The sequence below is a fragment of the Molothrus ater genome, chromosome 2 (genome assembly GCF_012460135.2).
Source record: "Molothrus ater isolate BHLD 08-10-18 breed brown headed cowbird chromosome 2, BPBGC_Mater_1.1, whole genome shotgun sequence".
Classification (NCBI taxonomy): domain Eukaryota; kingdom Metazoa; phylum Chordata; class Aves; order Passeriformes; family Icteridae; genus Molothrus; species Molothrus ater.
The window spans coordinates 86,917,753-86,944,252 of record NC_050479.2 but is presented as its reverse complement, the minus strand read 5'-3'; the positions used below and the strand labels follow the sequence as shown (position 1 = coordinate 86,944,252).

General features: G+C 48.6%; 2 protein-coding genes across 3 annotated transcripts; one reads left to right on the top strand and one right to left on the bottom strand.

The window, feature by feature from the left end:
• Window positions 1-1,223: 1,223 nt before the first annotated feature.
• Window positions 1,224-19,074, top strand: PHC1 (polyhomeotic homolog 1). 2 transcript variants are annotated; one of them, XM_036389964.1, is made up of 16 exons: window positions 1,224-1,246; window positions 4,966-5,122; window positions 5,721-5,831; window positions 7,012-7,089; window positions 7,584-7,625; window positions 7,834-7,983; window positions 8,891-9,046; window positions 9,953-10,451; window positions 10,769-11,526; window positions 13,202-13,349; window positions 13,442-13,650; window positions 14,226-14,340; window positions 14,930-15,038; window positions 15,695-15,845; window positions 16,372-16,603; window positions 16,896-19,074. In XM_036389964.1, the coding sequence occupies exons 2-16, from the start codon at window positions 5,009-5,011 to the stop codon at window positions 17,048-17,050; spliced, it is 3,027 nt and encodes a 1,008-aa protein (XP_036245857.1). In that variant the 5' UTR covers window positions 1,224-1,246; window positions 4,966-5,008; the 3' UTR covers window positions 17,051-19,074. The 2 variants fall into 2 exon arrangements, with proteins under 2 accessions (XP_036245857.1, XP_036245865.1); XM_036389972.1 differs by lacking the exon at window positions 7,584-7,625.
• A 350-nt stretch (window positions 19,075-19,424) lies between these two features.
• On the bottom strand, window positions 19,425-25,789 carry M6PR (mannose-6-phosphate receptor, cation dependent). The gene is made up of 8 exons (XM_036389994.2): window positions 25,479-25,789; window positions 24,902-25,267; window positions 23,287-23,457; window positions 22,924-23,096; window positions 22,724-22,833; window positions 22,393-22,523; window positions 21,706-21,832; window positions 19,425-21,165 (listed from the first exon to the last, which is right to left on the bottom strand). Exons 1-8 carry the CDS (start codon window positions 25,787-25,789, stop codon window positions 21,043-21,045), a joined length of 1,512 nt encoding a protein of 503 aa, XP_036245887.2. The 3' UTR covers window positions 19,425-21,042.
• Between the last annotated feature and the right edge of the window lie 711 nt (window positions 25,790-26,500).

Sequence of the window (26,500 nt, the reverse complement as noted above, 5' to 3'; positions counted from 1 at the left end):
GAGAATAATCAACAGAAGCAAGGCCCAAGTGCCTGCACAGCACAGCTTCTCTTCTAAAAGCGGCCAGTGAGCTCTGGCACTGTGGTTTTTTTTATGTTCATGCAGGTTTCTACTGTGCACCTCTACGTGTGTACACATGTAGAAGGCAAAAAACTGCCTGCTGCATCCTGTTTGTTCATCAAAGCTTGTTGCAGGTACCAACACAAACAGTTTACAACCTACATTCTTCTCCCAGGCAGCTAGCAACAGGATGTGAGGACATAGTCTTTAGCTGCTGCGCCAGGGGAGGTGTAGGCTGGACACAGGAGGAATTTCTTCATAGAAAGGGCGATTCGACATTGGAATGGGCTGCACAGGAAGGTGGTGGAGTCACCATTCCTGGAGGTGTCTAAGGAAAGACTGGACGTGGCACTCATGGTCTATTGACATGGTGGTGTTCAGTCACAGGCTGGACTCGATGATCTCAGAACCGAATTGATTCCGTACTGACTAAAACGACTAGCACTTAACAAGGTTGATCAGTCTCCAGAAGGACGGACGGTAAAGCGAGACCCGGCAGAGAGGACACCCGCTCAGGCTGGCGCAGCACCAGGCTGTGACTCCCATCAGCGCCGTGACGCCTCGGTGCCAGCCCCGCAGGCACAGCAAGCAGCCGCGGGCGAGGAGCGGGGCCGGCTCGGGGCCGGGCCGGGCGCTGCTCCGCCGTTCCCGCCGCCGCGCCGGGCTCGCTCCCGTCACCGGGGCAACGGGCAAGCGGCGCCCGGGGAAGGCACCACGTGCCCGGAAGCGCCTCGAGGGAGGAAGTGACGGAGCGCCGGGGGAGCCCCAGAGGCCGAGATTTAAAAAAAAAAAAAAAAAAAAAAAAAAGAGGAGAAAAAAACCTCCGATAAAACCAACAAAAAAAAAAAAATCGAAACAAGAAAAGCAAAAAAGGGATTAAAGAAGAGGGATACGGGGAGAGGGGCGGGCGGAGCGGGCGCGGGTCCCGCCCCTTCGGGGCCGCCCCGCCAGACCGCGGCCCCGCCGGAGCCGCCAGGTCCCGCCCCCGGCCCCGCCCGCCCCGACACCGGAGCTGCCGCCCCGCCCCGCCCGCTCGGCCGGGCCCGGCTGCCCGCGCGCGGGGGGCGTGTCGGGCGCGGCGGTGGCGGTGGCGGTGCGGGGGCTGCGGTGCGGCGGCGGCAGCGCGGGTCCCGCGGGCGGGCGGGGGGCAGCGGAGCGGAGCGGAGCAGAGCCGCGGCGGCTGCAGGTGAGGCGGGGCCCGGGGCGCGGGCGGCCGCGGCGGGGAGAGTTCCCGGGGCCGGCGCGGGATGGAAGTTGACAGCGGCGGCGGAGCAGCCATTGTCTGCCCGGCCCGGCCCCGGGCAGCTCCCCCGGGCAGCCGCCGCCCGGCTTCGGGCATCCTGCGGCGCATTCCGCCTCCCGCCGCGGCGGGGCTGCGGGCACGGCACGGGCGGGCAGGGCGCCCGCACGCCGTGTCGGATGAACTTTGCTGCCGGAGTTGCCGGCGGCCTGGGTGGCTGCCGCCGCGCCGTCCCCTTCCATCCTCCCCTCCTTCCATCCTTCCTTGCCTCGCTCTCTCCCGCCGCCGGCCGGGCGAGGCGCTTGGCGGGGAAAGGCGGGCTGGGCACCGAGGGGTGGGGACCAGGTGGTGCCAGGGTCCTGCAGTGCTGGAGCGTCGCACCCACTGCTGCTTCCAGAGCATCCCAGAGCAGTCAGCTTGTCCCGGCAGTTCCACACCTCTGCTTGTGTGGCTTGGAAACTGTTGTAGAAACACATAGTAGCAGCAGCGAGTATGCTGTAGTACGGGGTGCTAGCTTTGCTCCTCCAAACCTGTGGTGTAAACCCGTGTAAATCTTACGTGTTTCCTGACTTAGTTTCTCAAAGATGAAGTGACAAAACCACTTAGGAAAGTTAGAAATTGTTATGCAGGCAGCAGTCATGTCCCGGGGGAATGGATGGGGTGAGCAAGTAAAACTTTTCAACCTCCTACCTAGTGCTTAGTGATTAGAGTATTGTTTGGCTTGACTTTTGTCTGCCCTTGTGCTTGAGAAGGGTCAAGAACTTGTAGATGGGCCACCTGTGGTGTTCTCGGTGTGTGCTGAGATCAGCAAGTGTGGGTTAGGCTTTGGAGTGGTCCATGTTCTCATGCTTGTACTGCTGCCTGAGCCAGTTTTCTCCCTTCTCCTTCCCGTCATTTTTGCTGCGTGGTCATTCGTGCCATGGTGCTAAAAAGCTTTTGTATCCTTCTGTGTCTGCCTTTTAGGGATGCAGTTCTAGCTATTGTTCAAAGGTTAATTTCCAGTAGTGGCCACGTTGTTAACTGTGTGTTGGTTTTCCTTTTTTGGTTTGTTTGTTTGGAAAATCCATGGTTTAATAATTTTTAGTAGGTTATCCATCTCACGGAGCAGCTAGCTGAGTCAAGTGATGTGATAGCCCAGTGATCACTAGGTTTTTGTGAGAGGAAAGTGCTTGGGGATGCAGTTGGAGGAGGGGACAGTGTGTAATTCTCCCGTTTTGTGTGGAAATGGCCTGTGTTTGGATCGGATTACACTAACATGGAGCTCCATCCTTAGATGAACTTGCTTGGGGAAATGCTGTGCCTTTTCACTTTTGTGTTTGAAAAGAGTTTTGCTGGGTAACTCTCCTTGCTGTAAGTGACTTAAAATTCTTACTGCCCTTCTGCAAAGTGAGCGGATGCTTCTCTGTCCACGTCTCCAAAAGGCCTTCTGCCTACAGAGAGACCAAAATTTTTCTATGCCTCATGCCAGAGGTGTTGCAGTAAGATTCTCTTTATGCTAGGACCTAATTTTAAGATCTAGATCAATATGGAACTCTCAAAAATGCTGGAAATCTTAGGAATCGGTGGTGCTGCTTCCTGAGGAAACACTGATTGGTGGAGCAGAGCACCATGGCAGAAGCCTGGCTTCTCCTGGTGAAGCTGTTGAGGGCAAGGGTATTTGCTGTAGCTAAGGTGAACATCAGTTACATCCTTTCCTCTCTCATGGGCACTTGTGGCATCACAAGTAAGGTAATTAAACTCTGTGATGTGGCAGAAAAGAGGGTTTTAGGGTACCTTTTCTGTAGCTGCCAAGTTGATCTAATGAGCGCCAGAAGCGAGGTGGAGGAGGAGTATCTGCGTTGGGAAGTTGAGGTGGGCAAGGAAACATAAATTGTGTCCTGATGGCATCTGAGCTACTGGAGAACTTGGTGCAATGTGTGTAGCTTCATGTGCCTTTTAGCCCCACTCAAAGTACTTTATTTATCCACCACAGTTTCATTCTTTCAAAAAGTCTGTATTCTTTCCCTTCTCAGTGTTTATTTTCAGGCTTCATTTAATTTTTCCTCTCTGGGGAAGATCTTTAAGGCAGTTGCTTCTCCAAGAGCTTTTATATTCTGGGTAGGTTTATTGACAGGCTGTTTCTAGCTGAAATAGAGTTGTGCCTGAAGACACTAGTGGCCAGTTAGGAGGAGGTGTATCTCAGCTGAGGAGACGGTGGCCACTGCTGAAGCAGTGCAGGAAGCCAGTTTTGCATCGGCAGGGAGGGAGATGCCTGGGTAGGGCTTGAGGGCAGAGGTGAAGATGTATTTGGAAGACCAGACTGGAGCAGCAGCACTCTGCTTGCCAGTTAAAGAATATTTCAGATTTTGAGCAGCAGAATTGAAGCAGCAGTTCCCTGATTTAGCCGCCCATCCTCTGCAGAGTTAATGCTGTTGTCCTACTTTAAAGTCATCTGCTGCTCTTAGCACCATTTCAGAATTTAAAAAGTTATCTGGCTGAGAGTATTGTTGAGCCTCCTTTTCTGCTGCACAGGTCTGTTTGCTTATACACCAGGGAAATGTTTGGTGAAGTTTGTAAAGCTCAGAATCTGGATTTTAAAAGGGCTAGATAAAGGGGCTGTGCTGCTTCTCTGGCTCCTGGAAGCTCATTTACAGGGGTCTCATTTAGAGACTTACCAGAAGTTTGTTTTTTTTTAAATCTTGCATGGAGTTCTAAAAACTCAGGTTGGTTTTCTTTTTTTCCAGTGGAATTCTTTTGTATAATCACTTTTCTCTCCCTTTTCTGACTCTAGCCCCTCCTGCTGCTACTCCCTGTGTAGCTCATGTTTCTTGCTGAAGGAAACTCCCTGATCATCTCAATGTGCTACTCTTCTGCCAAGCACTCTCTTCAGTCTCACTTCTCTTCCTCTTAGCTGATGAAAGCCTTCTCCAGTCCTTTCTCAGTCGTGCAATTCACTGCAACTCATCTTTCTGCTGCTGGAAGGTCTCCCTGGTTCTGCATGACCTCTTCAGCAGCTTTTGCCTCTCAAGTGTTGCCCGTGAACACTTTATCCACTCTGCTTCTGACTCTGTTCCTCCTGAAAGGAACTTGCCACCACAGATACCAGATTCTAATCTAATATTCAAGTTAAGATGTGTTGGGAGCAACAAGTAGCTGGAAAGTTCATGTGATCAGAAGAAGAAAGAGTCAAGGGCTGGGGGCTAAACTGGGAGAAAGAGGGACTCTGTATCAGTAGGACATTGGAGCTGAGGGACTGGAGGAAGGGAGGATCAGAAATTGCCAAAGTGCATTGGAGGACTGGAAGCACAGTGCAATTTGCCTCAGTTTGCTAGTCTCTACTGTCAAGAGATCAGGTCTGTGACCAGAATTGTTTTAATGAGCTGCAGCTGCTTCTTCATTCCAGTACCTTTTTAAGAGTTCAGGATACTGTAGCTTGCAACTATAGCATGGCAATAAAAGTATGAAAATATGCACATTATGTTTCTGATGGTGGTAATAAAAGATTTAAACTGTGAGTAAGATTTCCGGGTGATTTTAGAATCCCAGCTTCCCTGGTCCCTATGATGTAGCTAAGATGGGCAGGGAGACTGGTATTGAGATATTCTAGTACAAAAGCTGTCTAATGTAATGAAATACAGTTTGGTTCTTTCTGCAGCCTGACTTAGTTTCCAGTTCTTTCAATGTAGATCTGAAGTCCATCTCAGCCTGAGCTCCTGGGATCCTGTCGCCATGGAGACCGAAAGTGAGCAGAACTCCAACTCCACCAGCGGGAGCTCCAGTTCTGGAGGAAGCACCCGGCCTCAGATCTCGCAGATGTCTCTCTATGAGCGGCAGGCAGTACAGGTGAGACATCCCAGGGTGTGCTCTGGGATGGCAGTGCATCACTGGAAAGTGGTGGTGAGCCCTTTTGTGTTCCTCTGCATTGTTGTGTGTCAAGGTGGGCCTGTGCTTAGACAACTGTCATCTTTTCAGATTTAGAAATTCTTATACTAGACGTGATGTTTAGTTCTTGTAGCCTGAGGCTTCTTGTTTTATAGGTTACTCCTTCGGTGTCCAGCCTCCTAGATTTAATCTGTACTGTGATCCAGTAGATAGGTTTTAGCCTGCTGTTCTAGAGTATATCAGTTTGCCATCCCAGTTTTTCTATGCTCTCCATACACAAACTACACAGGAACATTTGTCTGCCTGTGTGAGCATGCACATCCCCAGATTCCTAAAGTTTATTAAAGTCTTGCTAAGTGTGATTCCCACTGTCCTGGAATACACCTGTGATTCAGTGTGTCACCAAATTTGTAACTGTACTATGGATTTGGTGATCTGGTGCCTGCTTTTTCATGTGCTCTAGGGATGTTCTCATGGCTGGCTTATTTTGTCATTGCTCTCTTCAATCACATTTCAATGGCATGCAGTTTTTGACAATTGGGTTTTCTTCTTTATCTAGGCTCTGCAGGCACTCCAGAGACAGCCCAATGCAGCCCAGTACTTCCATCAGTTTATGCTCCAGCAGCAGTTTAACAGTGCCCAACTTCACAGCCTGGCTGCTGTCCAGCAGGTGAGTTGCCAAGAGGCAGAAGGAGAGGAGTTGGATCATTCTCTGGGGAAGATCCAGAGGTTCTGTTTTTATACAGTGCCTTGTGCACCGAGTCATCCTGATCCCTGATGAGACAATGAGTCCCTAAACACATTGTTCAGAGTTAATACAAACAGCCAGTCAACTGGAAGCCTGAAGCAAAGATTAATTTATTTTTTTGGCTACAGAGCAGGGGAAGATAAAATTTGACATCACCATCAAGGAACTTGCACTTCAGAGGCCTATTACTACCCCCTGCACCTTCTTTAACTAAAAGATAGGTGGTTAAATCAGCAGTGGATGCAGTAGTGCTTAAAAACTGTATTAAAGGGATCAGTGGGTAGTTGCTTCTCTGAGAATAAACATTTGTGTTTGCATGAGGTTTCAGGCAGCATTCTCTGAAATTTCTGTCTTGGAACTTAGTAGCCATGTTTTCTTTACCAGCAGGAGGGTAAACCAGTCCAACCAGGAGGATGTCTCTAGTTGAGACATACACAGATCAATATAAATCAATATATTTTATGATACATAAATGTTGAGTGTTTTTTTTTTTTTATCAACTTTGCTCACCTACTAGACTTAACCATCAGCTCAAAATGGATTGTGTGTGACATGAATACATTCTTTTTGTGTAACAATACCTCAGTAGCTGTACTCCTTGGCAGTCAGTCCAGGATGTAATTGTTCTCAAAATCCCTGACTGCAGTCTTGTACTATAGAAGAAATAGAATCCTCTTGTCAGTTTTGCACAAATCTTAGTTACAAAACTAACTAAACTCATGCAGGGGAATTCCCCTGGCATCAGAAGGGGGAAATAAGTCTATCAATATTTATATTCTTCCACAAACCATATGCTCTCTAATTTGAATTTTGTTACTTGGAGTGCTATCATTGCTTTGCTACTAAACTGCCTAATTAGCCCAACAAATTGCTAATATTGCAGGGAATGTCTGGGTGCTAACAGTGGATTCCAGCATCGGGGTGAGGGTTGCAGTGTGTACTAGGACAGGCTGGGCAAGAGTAGTGCATGTACCCATGGGTGGAAGGACTGGAGGTCATACACTCTGAGGGTAAGGGACTAGGTGTTCTGACAGAGCCTAATAATTGGGCTGGATTGAAAGGTTTGTTCAGGCACTCATTTCTCTGCCAATCTCTCCTGCAGGCTACAATTGCAGCCAGTAGACAGGCCAGCTCCCCCAACACTAGCACCTCGCAACAGACCACCACAACCCAGGCTTCTGTAAGTAAAACTGCTCCCTCACACACATATCAGAGCCTCACTCCCCCTCCCCACCTTGTTCTGTCTCCTACTTGTCTTTTAGGATGCACACAGCTTCTAAGAATCCTGGGAATCAACAAGATGCAGACAGCTTTGAGGATTTGGGGTGCTGTCGTTATTGGTGGGGCTTGAGGAAACCAGATGAGGTTTTTAGGTGGGAGAGGCCTCTTAGCTGAAAAGGTAGACATAGATCTCTGTTTGCTGAGGCTTTGCGGATACATTGTCATGGATTAAAAGAGGATCAGGACTTGTAAGAAGGAGGAGTCGTGAGCAGCTTTTGTCTTAGGCCGAGCAGTAGTTTGTTGAATGAGAGGATGTCTGGTTTTGTAGTGAGTTTTGAGGAGCTTGGATTTGCTCAGAGAGTAGATGAGTTGGTAGAGAAGGTTTTGTGGGTTTTTTACCTTTACTTGGGAGGCTGGAGAAAATGATGTATTTTTTTGGATCTCTTATTGCAGTTGCATGCTAACAGTGATTCTCAAGCTCAGCATACAAATGAGGTCAGTATCCAGGGCTCTGGCTAATATAGATTGTGTAGCCTGTAGGACTAGCCCTCAAAGACAAGAACTTTCTTCTTCTTGGTCCCCTGTGGGATACAGGAAAAAACTGTAAAATGTCCGTTCTGACTTTACCCCACTAAGCATATTTGTACTTATTTCTTTGCCTCCATCTCTTCATATGTGATTTGAAGCTTTTTTCTCTTCTAAGATCAACCTTGCCACCACGTCAGCTGCTCAGCTGATCAGTCGGTCGCAGAGCGTGAGCTCCCCGAGCGCCACCACGCTGACGCAGTCTGTGCTCCTCGGGAACACCACCTCACCTCCTCTCAACCAGTCACAGGCACAGATGTACCTTCGGGTAAGAGATGGGCATCAAATGTGTCCTGACAGTGAGCCCCACTTAACAGCCTCTGCAGAGTTTCACTGCTTGGGATTACCAACACCTACAGACTAACCTTGCTTTAAGGCTGTTGCAGTATATTTTAAAATTGCATGGGGAAGGTCTCATCCCTGAAACCACAGGTTTGATTCTGGGCTCAGCTTTTGAGATAGATGAGCTGTGTATTGTGTGGCTCAGGTGAGAATATTAACAACTCGTGTGCCTCTGCTCTGCAGATGTTAAAGGTTCCATAGCACTTCTCACTAGAGTGTAAATGTGAAATACATGTCCTAGGCTTGAATGTAGCTCACAGAAATAAAGCTACTGTTCTGGTTCAATGCTGGAACAGATACATGGTAAATTACTCTTCTTCTGCTTGCTGAGCTCAGGGATGTAAGTCAAAATTCAAGTAAGCCTAGACAAATAAATCAATGTGAACAAATGTCATCCTTTTAATTGCTTTGAAGTGCAGCTAGGTAGAAAGCATTAGGCTTGACTGTGGAGTCAAGTCTGGGGTTTGGGTAGCTACTTTCTGTTTTCCAGTTGACTTCAGATACAGATTGTAATCCCCTACTTTTCAAGCAGCACTAATCTTGGATGTATGCTTTTTATCGCTGTTGTTCAACCAGTTCTAGATAACGCAGCCTTGGGCAGTCTGTGGGAGTTAGCCAGATAGAGGAGTGCTTGTTTCCATAAGGAAACTGTTCCCAGTTTCCTGCTTCAGAGGGTTATATTCAATGTTACAGTGCAGGGAGGGCTGGTGGTTTTGCAATGAGTGACATTGCAGCCTAGTGTTCCTTTATGATCTGTTTGCTTGTGGGTTTTTTGTCTTCCTTTCTCTCTTCTACCTCTGTTCCTTGCACTGCACACTGCCTGATCCCAACAGCCGCAGCTGGGGAACCTGTTGCAGGTGAACCGGACCTTGGGCCGCAATGTGCCTCTCGCCTCCCAGCTCATCCTGATGCCCAATGGGGCTGTGGCTGCTGTCCAGCAGGAGGTACCACCCACTCAGTCTCCTGGGGTCCACGCAGACACAGACCAGGTCAGTGACTGTCCTCCCTTTCCCCTGCTTCTGCCACACCACACTCTGCTCTTTGTCTCAAGCTGTCCCTGTATAGCACATTGGAGCTATTTTATCCCCAGCCCTTGTTCCTCTGCAGGCAGGAGATTTTGCCACCATGTTTTCATGTTTGCTGTCTGCCTCCAGAGATGAAATTAGTTTCTGCTTAAAATTTCTGAGGTGAGCACAGGCTGGATCAATGCCATCTTCACAGTTTCTTGGCTGTGATTATGTGAAAAGAACTCTTGAGTTCTATGTACAGTTTTCAGTCACATTCCAATTAAGAGTCTTTGCCAGAGGTAGTATTCCTTCATCCAGTTGGTTCATTGTTGTAAAGATGCCAAAGAGTTGTTGAAGCAATTTTTTTTAAGAAGAGTCAACTGTGATCTAATTTTGGAGATAACGTGGCATTTGGAGCGGAAGTAAATACAGAGGATGGCAGCACCAAAATGCAGAGTGATATTGGAAAGCGTGTGGGCCATGAGTAGATCCGTGGTCACAAAAATTGAAAATGAATGACTGGTCTTTAAGGGGTAACTCAGTGCTTCTAGAGCTGTGCTGAACTCCCCATGCCAGGGTATGGCGGGCAGGTCTGAAGTCTGTCCCATGCTCTGGAGAAAAGACTGTGTCCCCAGATCCTGTTTACAAAGTGCCATGAGATCTGTTATTTCCATCAGAGATTGGGCAGGAGAGAGTTCAGGATAATGTGCTTCCTGGGGAGGGCCGTGCTGAGCTCTGCCCTGCAGTGTTAGCAGCTCCTCACATGAGACCTGAGGCATGAACTCAGCCTGCATCCCCAGCAGTGAGTTGCTTACACGTGCTCTGTCACACTCCCGGCAAGTACTGTGTATAAAGCATGTGGATTCTGTTTGGCGTGTGTGTCTCTAGGTGCAGAACTTGGCTGTGAGGAGCCAGCAGACCTCTGCCGCTAACGCCCAGCTCCAAGGCTCTGCTCAGAAGACGGCCCTGCCAGGCAGCTCCCAGGCTTCGGGCTTACCGCAGGCCGCCAGCACGGGCCAGAGCATGGCCGTGGCCCAGGCCTCCTCCAGCGGGGCAGGCCAGTCCCTCAACCTGAGCCAGGCAGCAGCGGGCAGCAATGGTGTCTCCGGGGGCGTGGTGGCCACCGGTGGGAGCCAGCCCTCAATGGCACTGAGCCAGAGCTCCTCAGCAGGTGCCGCTGGCAGTTGCCAGAGGAAGGGCACTGGGGTGGTTCAGCCGCTGCCCGTGGCGGCTGCCCAGGCCGTGACTGTCAGCCAGGGCAGCCAGACAGAGACGGAGAACGCAGCTGCAAAGAAGGGTGACACAGACAGTGGTGGACAGCAAACAGTGGGCATGAACCTCACCAGGACAGCTACACCAGCACCCAGCCAGACGCTGATCAGCTCAGGTAAAAAACTCAGCTTTTTTCTCTTCAAAATCATTGGGCCTTCACAAGAAGGACATTTGGAAGCCTGGTGGTAAAAGGTTTTCCAGCATGTCTCCCAGCTTTGGTCCTCCCAGAGACTTGTCTCAAGGGGTTATCCCTTTCTATTAGCACAAGAAGTTGATTTAATCCCTCATGTCCTCTGCAAGTAAGCTGTCAGTTATTTTGGAGTTTAGTGTCTCAAAGCAGTGCAGTGGATGCCTTATTTTTGTTGTTGTTGTTCCCAGCTGCACTGTTGCTAACTTTTGTTCTCTGTTTTTTCTTACTCTGTTTTTGTATAGCAACATATACGCAGATCCAGCCACACTCGCTGATCCAGCAGCAGCAGCAGATCCATCTGCAGAAGCAGGTGGTGATCCAGCAGCAGATAGCCATTCACCAGCAGCAGTTCCAGCACCGCCAGTCCCAGCTCCTCCACACAGCCACCCATCTCCAGCTTGCTCAACAGCAGCAACAGCAGCAAGCAGCATCTCTGACCCAGCAGCAGCAGCAAGCTCAGCCTCCGCAGCAGCAGGCTCCCCCTCAAAACCAGCAGCAGGCACAGACCCTTGTTGTGCAACCTATGTTGCAGTCCCAGCCACCGCATTTACAGCTCCAGCAGGACAGTCCGTGCCAGCCAGCCACCAAGTCACCTGTTCCTATCCAGTCAAAATCTCTGGTCACCCCCATCAAACCCCCTCAGCTTGGGCCTGCCAAAATGTCAGCAACACAGCAGCCTCCTCCACACATCCCGGTGCAGGTGGTGGGCACTCGGCAGCAGGGCTCAGGCCAAGCCCAAGCACTGGGCTTGGCTCAGATTGCTGCAGCAGTGCCGACTTCGCGGGGAATGCCAGCTGTAGTCCAGCCTGTTTCCCAAACCCATGCTGCTTCCCCATCATCATCTTCAGCTCCAGCATCCTCACAGGAAGCTCCCCCTCTCACCACAGGGGTGAATTTGGCACAAGTTCAAGGCACAGCCCACATGGTGAAGAGCCCAGCTTCCTCTCCAGTTGTGGCTCAGATGCCAGCAGCATTCTACATGCAGTCTGTCCAGTTGCCAGTAAGTGATACCATTGAGAAGGAGAATAGCATATGGATTCTCTTTGTTCATTCCTAGGACACCAATCGCAGTCCAGGCCCAGGTCAGTGGGATGGGATGGGTAAGGGGTTTGGGGAAAGGGATGTGGAGACTTTTTTACCCTCAAAAACACTAATTCCAATCCAACCCCTGAGGTTACTGACTACAAGTGTTTCTCTTCCACATTATTATTCAAAGGCTTGCATGAAGTTAATAGGTGAGGCTCAGAGCCTGCCCCAGATGGGGTGGGTGTCCATATCACATACTGAGTATCCCATTTTACAGTGGGGTTTGGTTCACCTTGGCTGGCTGCTGGATGGCCACCAAGTTGCTGCTCCATCACTCTCCCTTCACAACACAACAGGAGGAGAAAAATACAGTGAAAAACTTGTGGGTTGAGATAAGGATGTGGAGATCACTTGCCAATGACCATCATGGGCAAAACAAGCTCAGTTTATGGAAATTATTTATTTTACTGCCAGTTTAGTGTAGGATAATTGGTAGTAAGAACAAATGCAAAAAACACCTCCCTCCTTCTTCACAGGCTCAGCTTCACTCCTGACTCTTCTACCTCCTCCCCCTGAAAGGTTCAGGAGGACAAGAAATGGGATCTGTGGTCAGCTCATAAGGTTTTGTCTCTCCCTCATGCTTTTCCCTTGCTTTAGCATGGGGGAATCCCTCCGATGGGATACAGCCTTTCACAAAGGATATAGTCCTTCGTAAAATCCTTCTCCAGTGTGGGTCTTTCCCACAGGCTGCAGTGTTTCATTAACCGCTCCAGTGTGGATATTTCTGGGTTACAGATCTCTTGGTGTGTGGTACCACCCACTGACTATGCCTCAGAGGATCCCCTAGCAACAGGCTATGCAGAGGAAAACTCAAATTCCATAGGCCTTGTCCATGCTGTTGTGAATTGTCCATCTAGGGCCTACCTAAATCCCTGAGATAACAGCACTTTGCTAGCTCAGATCATGGAATCATAAATAATTTGAGTTAAAAGAGCCCTAAAGATCATACAATTCCAACACCCCTGCCTTGGGCAGGGACACCTTTCAGTGGACTAGGTTGCTCCATCCAGCCTTGCTTGAACACCTTTTTAGCCAGTTGCTGAGACTCTTTCTAAACTCTGTCTGCTTCTTCAGGAAGGTCTCGCAGGATTTGTCTTGATTTTTAGAGCAGGGGGTCAGTTCTGCTCCTGGTGAATGTGTGTTCCCTGCTCTTTCAACTCTTCATTGAAACTGATCTGATTTATCCAAATAACCTGTTTGGAAACTGCTGGGTGAATGCCATTCCGTTTCTTCCTGCAGTAATGCTTTGAGGTTCACACAGTGTCTTGGTCTTTGCCAGTGTACAAACATGACTTGGGACATCAGATCCTAGTCTGTGGCAGTGAGTCTCCTCAAGCTTTGTTCCTTGTTAGGCAAATGCTCCAAAGTAGAGGTATGTACTGTGGGAGCTAGAGGCATCTCCAGAAGAAACCAGGTTGGAAATCAAGTATGATGGAGCAGGATGCTTTGTTGTTTTTTCTTTCTGGTTTTTTTTTGTTTTTTTTTTTTTTTTTTTTTTTTTTTTTTTTTTTTTTTTTTTTTTTTAATCTGGCTTGTTCTTTGCTTTGGAGCTTTTCTATCTGCTTACGTGTTCCTCTGTATTCATGCAGGGCAAATCTCAGACCTTGGCAGTAAAGCGCAAGGCAGAGTCAGAGGAAGAGAAGGAGGAGCCGGCCAGTGTCACCACACTCATGCCTGCCAGGTCCTCTCCTGTAACAGACAACCCCAAAACCATGGAGGAGAAGAGTGGCCTTGGAGGTGAGGCACAAAGGAGAGCTCTGCTTGTCTGTGCTAATGACCTGAAGTAGGTAGAGTGAAGTTAGCTCATGCCTGTGCTGTTAACTTTCCAGATAATTCTGATCCTGCTGCCATTGCAACCCCAAATGCCACATCAAGTGAAGGAGTCTCAGCCACCCCCACCTCTGCTTCCACTCCAAACCTGGCATTGGTGTCACGTCAGATGGGAGACTCCAAACCTCCGCAAGCCATCGTCAAGCCCCAGATCCTCACACACATCATTGAAGGCTTTGTCATCCAGGAGGGAGCAGAGCCCTTTCCAGTAGGGATTTTTTTGTTGTGGGGGAGGGAGGTGTAGCACTTACTTGAGAGGGTGGTGGGCTTCCATCTTTGCATAGGAGTATCTTTCCCCATATTCCAATTCAGCATTTTTAGCCTGAGACACAGACAGTAAAAGAGGAAGGGAAGGGAGGGCGGTGTCATGAATGAAGCAAGGCATTAAGAGGTGTCATTAAGGGGTTTGAAGGAGTAAAACAAGTGTTGCAGCAACTCTTACTCCAGTTGTCACCAAAGCAATAATTACTGCAGCAATTGTAAGGAGGCTCTCCTCTCTGTGAGGGAAAGATGCATTTTGAATAGGCAGTAAGTGAAGTTGAAGTAAAGGAGGGGAAATGGAGTTACGTGAAATTGGACATTATTCAAGGCAGATAGTGCTTGGGGACCTTTAAACGAACAACCAAGCCTGTGAGTCAGGAAGCAGTAATGACTTTTTTCAGCATCTCTCCTTCCCTATTAGATTCTTCTGAGTTGAATTTTGAGCTGCACATACCTTGACAGAGGGTGGTGAACACAGGGAATCCTTTATTGGTGGGTCCAGCTCATTCTCTCCCTATCCAGGTGGGTTGTTCTCAGCTGCTGAAAGAATCTGAGAAACCACTGCAGGGAGAGGCTCCTTCTGGTCAGAATGAAAACCTGTCCAGCAATTCTCTGGGAGAGGACAGTAATTCCATGGGTGAGTTTCAAGACCAGGAGGACTAGCTAGTGTTATAGAAAGTTACTGCTCTGTATTACTAGCTTAATACATTATGGACTTGTATCTCTTCCTGCCAGCTCCTTAGAGACTTGACCTATGGAACTAGGGTCACGCTTTTTTTGAGTGCCAGAAGACTGACAATGCTTTGTTTTTTGTTGTTGTTGTGAATATGATCTACACATCCTGTGTCAGTAGTAAGCAGGAGATTCTGAACTGTACCTGTCTTTAATGACTGTAAGCTGTGAAGGATGTGTGGACAGAGCAGAGTAATGGAGATTTCCTCCACAGCCTTGTAGGATGTGAGGAACATGCTAGTTTTTGTTTGTTCCATTAAGTGGTACTGACCAGGAGAAAAAACCTGCTCTGTTCCATATCCATATCCTAATTAGTGGAGCTTGTGCTTCTCTTTTCCCAGTTGCTTCCCAAGCTAACTACTTACTAGATTCAGTAGAAAACAGTGCTTGGCATCTCTCTGCTCAGAAGAAGAGCAGTGGAATGGGGAATCACTGGGTGTGTGATACGCTTCAGTTCAGATTACCAACTGCTGTGTTGCTCTGTATCTCACTAGAGCTTGACAAGAAGGCAAACTTGTTGAAGTGTGAATATTGTGGGAAGTATGCCCCAGCAAGCCAGTTCCGTGGCTCCAAGAGGTTTTGTTCCATGACCTGTGCTAAAAGGTAATAACAGCAAGATGTAATATTCCTTATCTGTGACTATACGTTTGCTGGAACTGGGCATGTGCCCCTTCTCCAAGTAGTGTACCACCTTTCAGTACATCTGATCCTCCTTCTGTGGCATGTACTGGCCACAGAGATCCTTTACCACTCTAAATTATTTGTAAATGCTTCTAGGTCTGGAGAGGTGGATGTGATGCTGGGTATAAACAGGATTTCTGGCTTGCTCAGAAAATGAACTGTGAAGGAGGAAATTCTGGGGCTGTAAAGAACCTCTCTTCAGAGAAATCTACATTTGACTGACTAAATAAATCCATACTGGTAGCTGTCTCATGCATTGGTACTAGACAAAGACACAAGGGAGCATTGGGGAAAAGTTAGACTAGTCATTGCTGCCTCTTATTGATAGCAGAGTGCTTGTTATGGGTCTTTTTTCCCTTAGGGGAATTACTTAATTGACCCTTCAGATGTTAGATCAAGACTCTGGTGTCCAAATATTGCTTGTGTCAGAAGTCTGGACTGGTTCTTCCAAGGGGAAGTCCTAGAAGGAGGAGGAACAGAATTTGATGGTAAAGAGGAGTCTTATCCCCATCTAGAGCAAGGAGAAGTAGTTGGTTTAGATAGTTGCTGCTTTCTAACTGCTGTTCTGCTTACTTGAGGTACAATGTCAGCTGCAGCCATCAGTTCCGGCTGCAGAGAAAGAAGATGAAGGAATTCCAGGAAGCCAACTATGCCCGTGTGCGCCGACGGGGACCACGGCGCAGCAGCTCCGAAATCGCTCGAACAAAGATCCAGGGCAAGCGCCACAGGGTAAGGACACACACCTGTCCAGGCAGGTCTGTGTAGGGTTTGTCCCTTCTGGCTGTACCACTTTGTCACAGTGGATGCAGTCATGCAGGATGTGCCGTGGGCATGCTGACACACTTGTTACAGAAGGCACAGGGAGCTGTTCCAATCCCTCATGGACTGCAGGAAGCGTATTCACGTTCATACTTGTTCTGTGCACTCTATGTTTGCTCCTGTGTGCATCTTGAAGGTCTCAGTGAGTGAGAGCTGCTGACAGCCTTGGCAGAAAACAATCCACTTTTCCCATTTGATTAGCAGTCTTTCACATGAATGACTTGAATTGGGCTATAGATGAATGGAATGAGCCTCAGTTCTGATGTGAGGAAGAGAGGGAGCTCTTGTGTCAGCTGCCCCTGTACCAACAACCTGGGACGGTTGTTCCAGACTGTTGGGACAACTTCTGCTACTCCCAATGTCTTGTTTTGCAGCTTGTAATTGTGAATTTCTTACAAAACTCCTTTTATTTTCTTTCTTTCCTATGGGCTTGTAGGGCCAGGAAGACTCGAGCCGAGGCTCTGATAACTCCAGCTATGATGAAGCTTTGTCCCCTACCTCTCCAGGACCCCTGTCAGTAAGGGCCAGTCATGGAGAGAGGGACCTGGCAAACTCTAATATGGCGCCCCCTACCCCAGATCTACATGGCATCAATCCAGTCTTCCTGTCGAGCAACCCTAGTCGTTGGAGTGTGGAGGAAGTGTACGAGTTCATTGCATCATTGCAAGGTGAGGTTAAGATCCTCTCCTGCACTCCTGTGATCCAGTAGCATGGGGAGTTGGGCTCAGTGGTGCCTACTGCTTTTGGACATGTTTCTGAATTGGAGTACGTCATAGAGATGGATTCTCAACATTTATTTCTCAAGTAGCCTGTGTGCTCAAGGAGACTGTGGACTAGAGTGTGGAAAGGGGTTGGTTAGATTCCTAGCTTGCTTTTCTGTACCTGCCAGAGATGCAGGAGTGAGGGGAGTGCCCAATGCACATGTGTTTCTCATTGCTTTGTTTTTTGGTTGCTTCACAGGGTGCCAAGAAATTGCTGAGGAATTTCGGTCACAGGAAATTGATGGTCAGGCCCTGTTGCTTCTGAAGGAGGAACATCTCATGAGTGCCATGAACATCAAGCTGGGACCAGCTCTCAAGATCTGTGCCAAGATCAATGTTCTCAAGGAGACCTAAGAACTCTGAAGCCAGAGGTCTCTTTGCTCTGACCCCAGGGCAGCTGCCAGTTTTGGAGCATCCTGCTGGGGTGGGGAAGAATGGGACAGTCCCCTGTGGTCTTGCATTCAAGAAGAATGAGAAGGAATTTAACTGACTGAAACTGCCATGCACAAGCCCATCTCTTGGTCTCTTAATGGTGCTACAAGGTTAAGGAAAACTGCCACCTGGGGCCTTTAAACAACTCTCCTTCTTCCTGATTTTGAATATGCCTCCCCTGTATACACCACATAACGATGTTAAGGGCATCTCTTTCTGTCCTAAAAGACTTCTGAAAGGGAACTGCCTTCAAGCCTTTCTGCCACAGCAGATCTTAGCTTTGAATATCATTGCCAGAACTCAAGGCATAGGAAGAGCTGGCCCCACACGGACAGTGGGAGCACCTGTGCTTGGGGCTTTTGTGAAGGGGAACTAACAAATTGCAAGTGACAGAGGTGACAAGAATTTGAGCAAAAGGGGCTGCTGCTTTTTCACTTTTAAAAACACCTAGGCTGCTCATGACTGGGTTTAATAGCCATTCCAGCATGCATACCAAACTTGAAGGCCTGTGGCAATAGGAGCTGTCTTGTCTTCACTCTGCATGTCTACAGGAGACAGTAAAGCTAAAGTGTTGTGGCAGCTATTCACTCCAGGTACTCCTCTCAGAACCAGTCAGAGGATTTTTCCTGAGTACTTATGACAAATTGATGGGAAACTCAAAGGGGAGGGGATTGTTTTACATTAGGGAACGTTGCAGCACGAGGTTTGTCTTCCCATTGTGTTAGGGCATAATTTACAGATCCAAAGCAGCCTCCAGAAGCACCAAGGCTCTTCATGAAATGAGCTGGGGTTTTGTTTTGTGTGTTTTCTTACCAGTTTGTATTCTTTCCTTTTTGTGTCTGTCTTTGTTATCCTCAGGAGAGCTCAAAGGACAAAATTTAGGCTGACAGGATTGTACTGCTTGCCTCAGGCTTTTTGTTTGTTTGTTTTTGTTGGGTTTTTTTTATGTTGTAAAACAAGTATTTCTGTTACAAGAAACCAAACACACACCCTAAAAGAACTGAATACTGGTCTTTTAATATGACTTCTCATTTCAAAAGGGTGGAATTCATGTTACAGGCTGATTTTCTCCTACTCAGCCCCTCCAGGTTTGCTTAGGGCTTCTTTGGTTGTTTTATTTTTGTAAGGACCAAATGTGGTATTCTGCAGTTTTGTAGCCAAATTGCCAAAGGTGAAAACCTGGGCAGTTATTCTCTTCCACAAGCACCTCTACTTCAAACAAAGGCAAACACCTGAAGGAGTTATGCAAACTGTGAAGAGGTAAGTGCTCTCTAGAGCCAAATACCTGAGAGCAAGATGGTGTTATAAACCACGTATCTCAGCTTTTCTGTTTTCAGAAGTTTCACATGAATATTTGAGTGAAACTTAACACAGAGAACAGTCTTAAGCACCTACTGTTGCAGGAAAGCTGTAGTGGCACGGGAGAAAGCCTTATAGCATAGGTAGGTAAACATTAGAGATCTTTAAAATGAGCTCTTTATTGACCCGTTAGAAAAAGAGGAAGGAAAGTGCTTAGTAGTTGGATAAAATGTGGCAGCAGCTTCCTAGTCTTAACTGTGCTGCTGAATCTCACTTTTGTGACATCCTTTTTCATGTGAGAAGACTTCTGAGGCTTTGTGAATGCAAATAGGCCCAAAGGAAGCTGCCTGTGCTTGCTTGCACCCACCCTGGCACCACAGTTTGGTCTGATGTAATCTGGGGACAGGGGAGGGTGAGGTTAGAATCAGCAGTGAGCAGAGGAAGGCTGCCCTTAAACCATTTTATCCTTAGCAGGCTGGCTGTGGTACAACTCCTGCTTAGTTTGACCCTTGGCAGGGTAGGCAGACAGGTAGCCTGCCACTGGTACCAGCTACTCCTGAGGACTGGATTTTATTTCAGTCAAATGGGAAGGCTTCACTTCTTCATTTCATGTTCAGTGTTCTTAATAAAAAAATGCTTGATCAGGCTTTGCAGGTCTGGCTGCTTTTTAACCCCTGAGTGTTTGGAAAGTACAAACCTCATCAGTAAGTTATTTCTGACTGCCATTTCTGCAGAAAAATACAGAGCATAATCCATCCATCCTGAGCCTCTAAAGTTTCAGTTTTGAAAGATATGGATAGCCTTCCCTCAGAGGCCCTTAGAGGACCTGGAGTGAAACAAAGGTGGCAGCAAAAACAATGAACTAACAAGAACATGTTCATTACTGGCAGGAGTTCAGGCACAAGGCACCACACACTAACGACCCTTGACTTTTGGGTGAGAAAAAAGGTGCTCTGGCACCAAAGCAAGCTCTTGCTACACCAGCACAACACTTCACCAGGTTTTTTTGGTCACTTTATTTTTGAAAGTTGTGTTTTGTACAAAAAAAAAATTACCTTAAGACACCACCATGAAAACAGTAACAGACTTACTGACTTCCTATTTTTCCCATGTTATGAGAAAGATTGAGACTGTAACAAAAGTCAAAGAAAGCAGGAATTGCTTGCCCACTCCAAACCCAGAAAGAAAGCAGGGCCACCCCTTTTCTCTCAGTGTCTTAAAAATACATAAACTTTGTACTCTGCTGTTAACACAGTGGTGGCTTGCTTATTCAGTTTCTGCCCCCCAGAGTGAGGGCAGTTGTCAGCCAGTCCACACAGTGGGGTAGAATGGGATTGCTCAGTCTAGCCTCTCAAACAAAAAGCAATTTAGAATCAAGGTGCGAAGTTCCTGAAGGTTCCCATTAAGTCTACAGCTCAAATGTACCTGCTTTTCACCAGGGCCCAAAGAGAAGGTCTTTCTCACTCCCAGCCAGTGGCAGTATGTTAAGTACCATCTGCACAGGGCAAGTGTCATAAGACCGGCCTGCACCATGCTTAAGGAGACAGTGATTTATGAAAGCTGACCATGTAAGAGTCCCTTATGCAGTTCTCAGTGTGTTAGCATTCTTAGCCGGGACTTCCATGGTTCCTTTGATATAAAAATAAATTCTGACAGCTTCATAGGAAAACCCTCTGCAAAACAAGGAACTTCTGGGGAGCGTGAAATCACAATGCTGACAGTGACTGAGGTGTGTGGGCAGTCACCTCAGGAAGCCTGTGTCAGAACTCAAGTGGCAGCTACCTGTCTCATTTTGTCTTGATGTCACTTTCAGTTTCAGCAAATGTTCCTTTTCCTTAGCAGCACATCTTTTCCTTTTGCTTCTCACTGATTGAGAAGACTGAGTCAATACTTTGACTGAAGTAAATATTTTGACTTCATTTAACTCCTATGGTTTTTCAGCATTGCCCCTCTCCAGTCTGAGAGGATGGCATGCATCCCTGCACAGCTGTTGAAGGAAACTGTTGAGAAGTTCACACCACTGCCATTAGGGAAACGAAAGATTGCAGAGGTGCTAATGCCTCTTCACCCCCAGAGTCTGGCATAGAGCACTTTGTGCCAGTTATGCTGCCAGAAATCGTATAACAGCACAGAAGCTAGAAAAGCTGAAAATGCATTCAGAGAAAAATAATTCCAGTGTCTTACAGATCCTGTAAACCCTAGGGAAAAAAATAAAAAGACACAGAATATCCCTTTTACAGTGTCAGCTGTTTTAACCCATAGCCTTTTTCCCTTTCTGCACCTATCCATGCCCCTTTTTTTCCTCTTAGTGATTCATCTCCCATTCCTGCTCCGTGCTGAACACTCATATTGCTGTTTTCTGCTCAAATGTCAACACTTCTCCCCTGGGCTCTGCTGCACTTTTAAAACCCAACCCAGCATTATATTTATAAGACATGCCATTAGGAACCAGTGCTGTTCACATCCAGAGGCATCCATGGGACCTGACACCAGGGACAGCGGAAGCAAACAGTGTAAAGAAAATCAGAAGTGAGAGAAGGAGAACTGGCTGGGAGGCACCTGGCTAAACAAGCACTGGGGAGATGGGGACAAAAGATCTTGGTGTGGAAAGCCTATCACATGGGCAGCAAGTGGTCATCCCGTTCTTCTGACTCCTCTCCCAGCTGGTCATCCCCCACGCCGCGGTACGCGGCTGGCGCGTTCCGAGGCTTGGATCGGCACACAAAGTCACAGCCATCCTACGAGCAAGGACACAGCACCAGCATCAGACTGTGTGCAATTGACTCAGCATCCACACCAAACCAAAGCAGCTCCTGCCATTTCTCTTTTGCTAAGGGATTATGCCTATCCTTGTGCTACCTGAAACATCTCCCCAAAATTTGGGAATAAAAAACATCCTACTCAGTCCTCAAAGCTCTGGACAGTTATGCAGCAACATCAGGCCAAGGCAAGTATGGAGGATAAATAGCACTGCCTACAATGACCAAAGAAGGATTTCACAGTCAGAAGTAAGCATTTCAGTCCCCAGGTGAACATTTCTACCTGGAAAGTGTTAACTCCTGAGGAGCACATGTTCTGTTTGTTAACAGCTGCAGGAAAGAGGCAGGGAATTGGTCTCAGCAAGGATTAAAAAATGGCATACCCAAGAAAAAGGAAACAGACTCCCTCTTCTGCTTCAAAGTACTTCACCCTGGTGGTAGGTCTACCCAAACCACACAGTCAATGCCCTTTTCTCCTAACATGGGCCAGGATAAGAATACATAAGAATTTTTACTCACTGCCACCAAATTGCCCAGATCTTGCCAGAAGGCAAAGTGAGGAATCTGCTCCATGCCCTTTGCTCCCACAACGAGGCGCTGGTAGAGGAACCCACCAACGATGTAGACTGCAATCAGTGACACAAACCTAAAAGGCAGAATTAAAAAAAAAAAAAAAAAAAAAAAAAAAAAAAAATCAAAGCTGAGGAAATCCTATAGAAAATCTCTTCTGAGCCAGCTACCTGCCTCACATTAGCATTGGAACAATGCTAGCACCACTCAAGAACAGAGGTGTAAACAGAAACCAGACCATAAAAGGTCCCCAGGTTATCAATCTGCTTGTATAAATCTTTTAGCAGCATTATGTGTAGTGCCTCTAAGCACAAACATAGAAAATGAGTCAAGACTCCTGGTCTGAGCTCCCAGCTCTGGCAAAGAGCCATCATATAATTTTAGGAAGTCAAATCTCTCATGCTTCAGTGCACTTGTCTGTAAGCTATGAAGGAAAACGTTTACTGGGAACAGACCAGCCCAGCCTCATGCCCTGAGCAAGAGCTTTTGTCCAAAAAGCTCAGAGGCATAGTAATATCTAATGGTGGCTGTGGGAAAGGATACTGCAGTAATTTAGTCTTACTATAGCATTTGCTACGTTTCTAAATAGCACTGGAGATTATGACTCAGGCACAAACAGCTCTTCAAATGACTTACGTGATCAGTAGAATGGAGCCAACACTGAGGTGGGAATTCTCAGCTGGACAAGCCACACTGCTGTCCATTTCAAAGAGGTAGAAACACTCCTGCTCCTTTTCCCGCTCTTCAGAAATAATGCTGAATGAACTCTGCAATTTGGGAAAAGTGAAGTCATGTGAAAACATGCCCATGCACACTGAACTTCACCGGGAGAAAGTTTTATCACTGTTGGTGCAGCTGGGCACCAGACACTAGAGGCCAGCTCACTGTCCCCTCAAAACCCCTCTGCCCACAACCAGCCATTGGTCTGGCAGCCCCCTGATGCTCTCTCACCCCAGGTGTCACTCACCGCTGTCACTCCCCGCTTGCAAGAAATCATTATCACAGCTCGCCTCTTCTCACCACTGCAGTGCCTGCCGTATGAATCACCTCCTTTATAAATCAGCATGATCCAGTCACCTGCCAGGAGAGAAACAATACAGGCTACAGATCCACATCAGGAGGCGAAAGGCAGCTACTGAGTAAGCCAAGTACTGAGTGGAACCGTACTTCCATTGAAGACCTGGGTTTCATTGATTCTTCCTATCACCGTGGTCTTTCCACTCTGTTTATCTGTTTGCACCAGGCCACCAAAGTCATGTGAGGTGCTGTTGACCTCCCTGCACACCCTGAAATGGTAGATGTAGTTTTCTGTTTTGCCCTTCCCCACAGTCACGTTAAACCTGCAGCAGGGAAAGACAGAAAAGACAGTCCATTGGATTACAAAGAACACTCAGAGCAGTGGGCACTTCAGACCAGGAAGCCGATCAGAGACCTTCCTAAGAGGGGGAGTCCATTCTGCAGCCTGACCCAAATCCTCCCTTCCCCGTGGCCCACTGTGCAGCCCCAAGGCCTGCAGGTGTTGTGCTGTACCTCATGTGGCTCAGGGGCTCCAGTTTCTTCAGCAGGGCTCTCTCCACCTGCGACTCACTGCTCTCATCACCAACCACATCACAGCTCCTCTCTTCTGACTGCTCGGCCCCCGCTACAGCCAGGGCCACAAAGACCAGCAGCAAGGCAGAGGTATGGCAAGGTGGTGACATCCTGGACACATGCCACAGAGAACACAGGATTAACTTCAGAAAGGATTAGTTTCAGTCCCCTGCAAACTAACTTCAGGGTCATGGAGTCAATGATTAGCAACTTCCTCAGTCCTGACTGCAAAAAGGAGAAGTTGAAATCTAGAAACAACTCACAGTTCACAGGAGACACTAAATCTGAATCTCTTGGGCAGCAAAAGACAATTCACTGGGCCGATTTAGGGCTTTCTTATGAATTTGCCTTGAGACGACAAAAATTTGTGCTGCTGAGCACATTAATTAGCTGCCAGAGCAGAGTCCAGCAGACTGAACGCTGGAGTACATTTCAGGCATAATCCACTGTTTGTTATCACATTGCACTGAGAAGCCAGTCAGCAGAAAATTATTTATGAGGCCTCTAATCAATCATCTTCACAGCTCTCGTGTAAAGAGCTCACAGGGAAGAGTCACTGTGATTAGTCAGGCTCTGTTTGTTCAAGTGCCTTAATCTTTATAATGATCTTTTCAGTACTCCTTTAACTGAAAATCTGAAAGACATTAATAATGCTAAACTGCAACTTCACAAAGCAGTTTCTTCCTTCCCTTCCTTCCCAGTTTCCACCAGGGAAGGAGAAAAGCAAGGCATCGTATGCAAGATCCAATCAACAAGGCAGTAATGAAGATAATAACAGCAATAATTAATAATAATAGCAATAATAATAACAACAACAACAATAATAATAATCTATGAGATATGGCTTTCAGGTTCAGGCTAAAATCACAAATGAAACATTCAATGATGGCACCAGCCAAACAAAGCAGTGCAACAGATCTCCCTCTGCTTCTTGTGCCGCAGATTTTGGTGAAGCTCCATTCGCTGGTGGAAGGCAGGCCCTCCATTAAACAAGCACCTGGCTGCAGGCGGGCACAGAGCCCGTCTGAGTGAACCTAATGATTTCCCCAGAGCCCCCGGAGTCCACCGCCACGGCTCACAGCTGCTGAGCGTGGGCTCTGCTCGCCATGGGGCACCGAAAGAAAGCCAGGAACGCAGAAATCACGGAATGGGTACGGCTGGAAGGGACCAAAGTGTGTCACTCGGTCCAACTTCCCTGCTCAAGCAGGGTCGTCCTGGAGCACATGGCACAGGACTGTGTCCAGACGGTTCTGGAATATCTCCAGTGAGGGAGACTCCACAGCCTCCACGGGCAATCTGTTCCAGTGCGCGGTCACCGAAATGAGGAAGCCCTTGACACGAGGGCTCGTGACTGCTCTCTCCCGAGGCCAAGACCAGGACCTGCCCTCAGCTCCGGGCACGGCTTCTCCCGGGAACGTACTGGCTTCGCTGGGAGCAGCCCGGCCGGACTCCTCCAGCCGGGGGCCGCTGCCCCAGACCCGCCCGGGACGGAGCGCGGCTGCGCCCCGCGGCCTCGCTGTGCCCGCTCCCCACGTCCCCAGCGCCGCGCACCCACCTGCGGCCGCCCCGGGACCAGGCGCCGCCGCCCACAGGGAAGAGAGACCCGCGGCTCAGGCGGATCTCATGCTGGGCGGCCCGGGGACCACAGGTACAGGCGGCACCGGCCTCCTCCGCGTCCCGACCGGCTCCCTCGCCCGCCCCGCCAGCCGGAAGCCGGGAAGAGCGTGGCGGAACTGGAGCCCAGCGCCAATGGGATCGCGGGAGCGGCAGAGATCGCCCGCCCAGGAGCGCTGCGGAGCGAATGAAGAGCGGCGGGGTAAAGGCGGGCAGGGCCGGGGGCTCACCGGGGCACGCCCACTTCCTCTCCCTCAGCCAATGGGCGGTGAGCCTCAGCGCGAGGGCCCCGCCCCCGCTCGCCTCTCTGCCAATGAACGACGAGGGCGGGCAGAGAGGAGGAGCCCTCACAGCGCGGAGCTAGCCGGCCTGGCTCTGCCGAGGCGGCCGGGAACAGCGGGGAACAGCCCCTCGGGACGGGGACGGGGACGGGGACGGGGACGGGGATCGGGATCGGGACCGGGACGGACCGGGATCGGGATCGGGATCGCCGGGCTTCCGGCTGCACATCAACTCACCCAAGTGCTTTGTGACTGTCCCTCGCTGGCGTCGCGCTCTCCCCTCTCCTGTGCCCCGCGCAGGTTCGGAGCAGCCGCAGGCAGGCGGCCGCATCGGCAGGGATGAAAGGCTCCTGGGCATCGCCCTTCCCTCGCTCCCGCTGCCGGAGCAGTCCCTCTGTCGCTGCGCTTTGCCATCCCCACCCACCAGGTGCCTCCAGAGTGACTTGTGTTGCAGGAGCGAGGTGTCTCGACCGCTTCACAAAACTGCTTTGTGGCCTCGATCCTTCTGATTTTGTCCCCACTTTGTGTCTCTGGTGGATTCTCTCCATGTTTTGTTATACTTTGGAATAAAGGTGCCTCCCCCAACTCCCCCCTGCAGGTTTTGCCACTGTAAGAGAAATCCCAGGTCCAGCACACAAGGTTAGTGTGCTTGAGCATCTTGGATGACATTAATAATACCTATAAATGTGAGATGTGAGACTGGCCTGTTCAAAGGACATCTCTCTCCTTATGATGTGTTCCCAGAGCACATCCATTTTCCAGGAGTCTGTTACTGGAAGGGACAGATGTTCTTTGCCAGAGTTCTGAGGCTTTTGCATCCTCTAGTTAAGAAAGAAATGCTGCAGTTAGTGAATGTACCAACATGCTGGAAAAGGTACCTGTCAGAGAAATTTGGAAGGTTTCCCCTTTGGTATGCTGCTTCAGCAGTGAAGAACTAGGGAAGAAGTGCTGCTGGCTCCTGGAAAACAGATCGGTTTAGTCCTGTGACTCCATAGTGACAGTATGGCACAGCTGCAGAAGTCAGATTTATTTATTCACACATAATAACTGAGAGTTCACACCTTCTACAGTGTGATCCCTCCCACTCTACTTCCTATCCTGCTGATATTAGAAAATAAAAGGTAAACCACGTTAAAACAGAGCTCTTAATTCTTTCCCACCAGATTTCACTTCTCCAGTTCTTCACAAAAAGTGCTGTCTTTGTAATCGCTCTGGGCCAGCAGGCAGCCTGGGCACTTAAAAAGTGACAAAACTGGCAG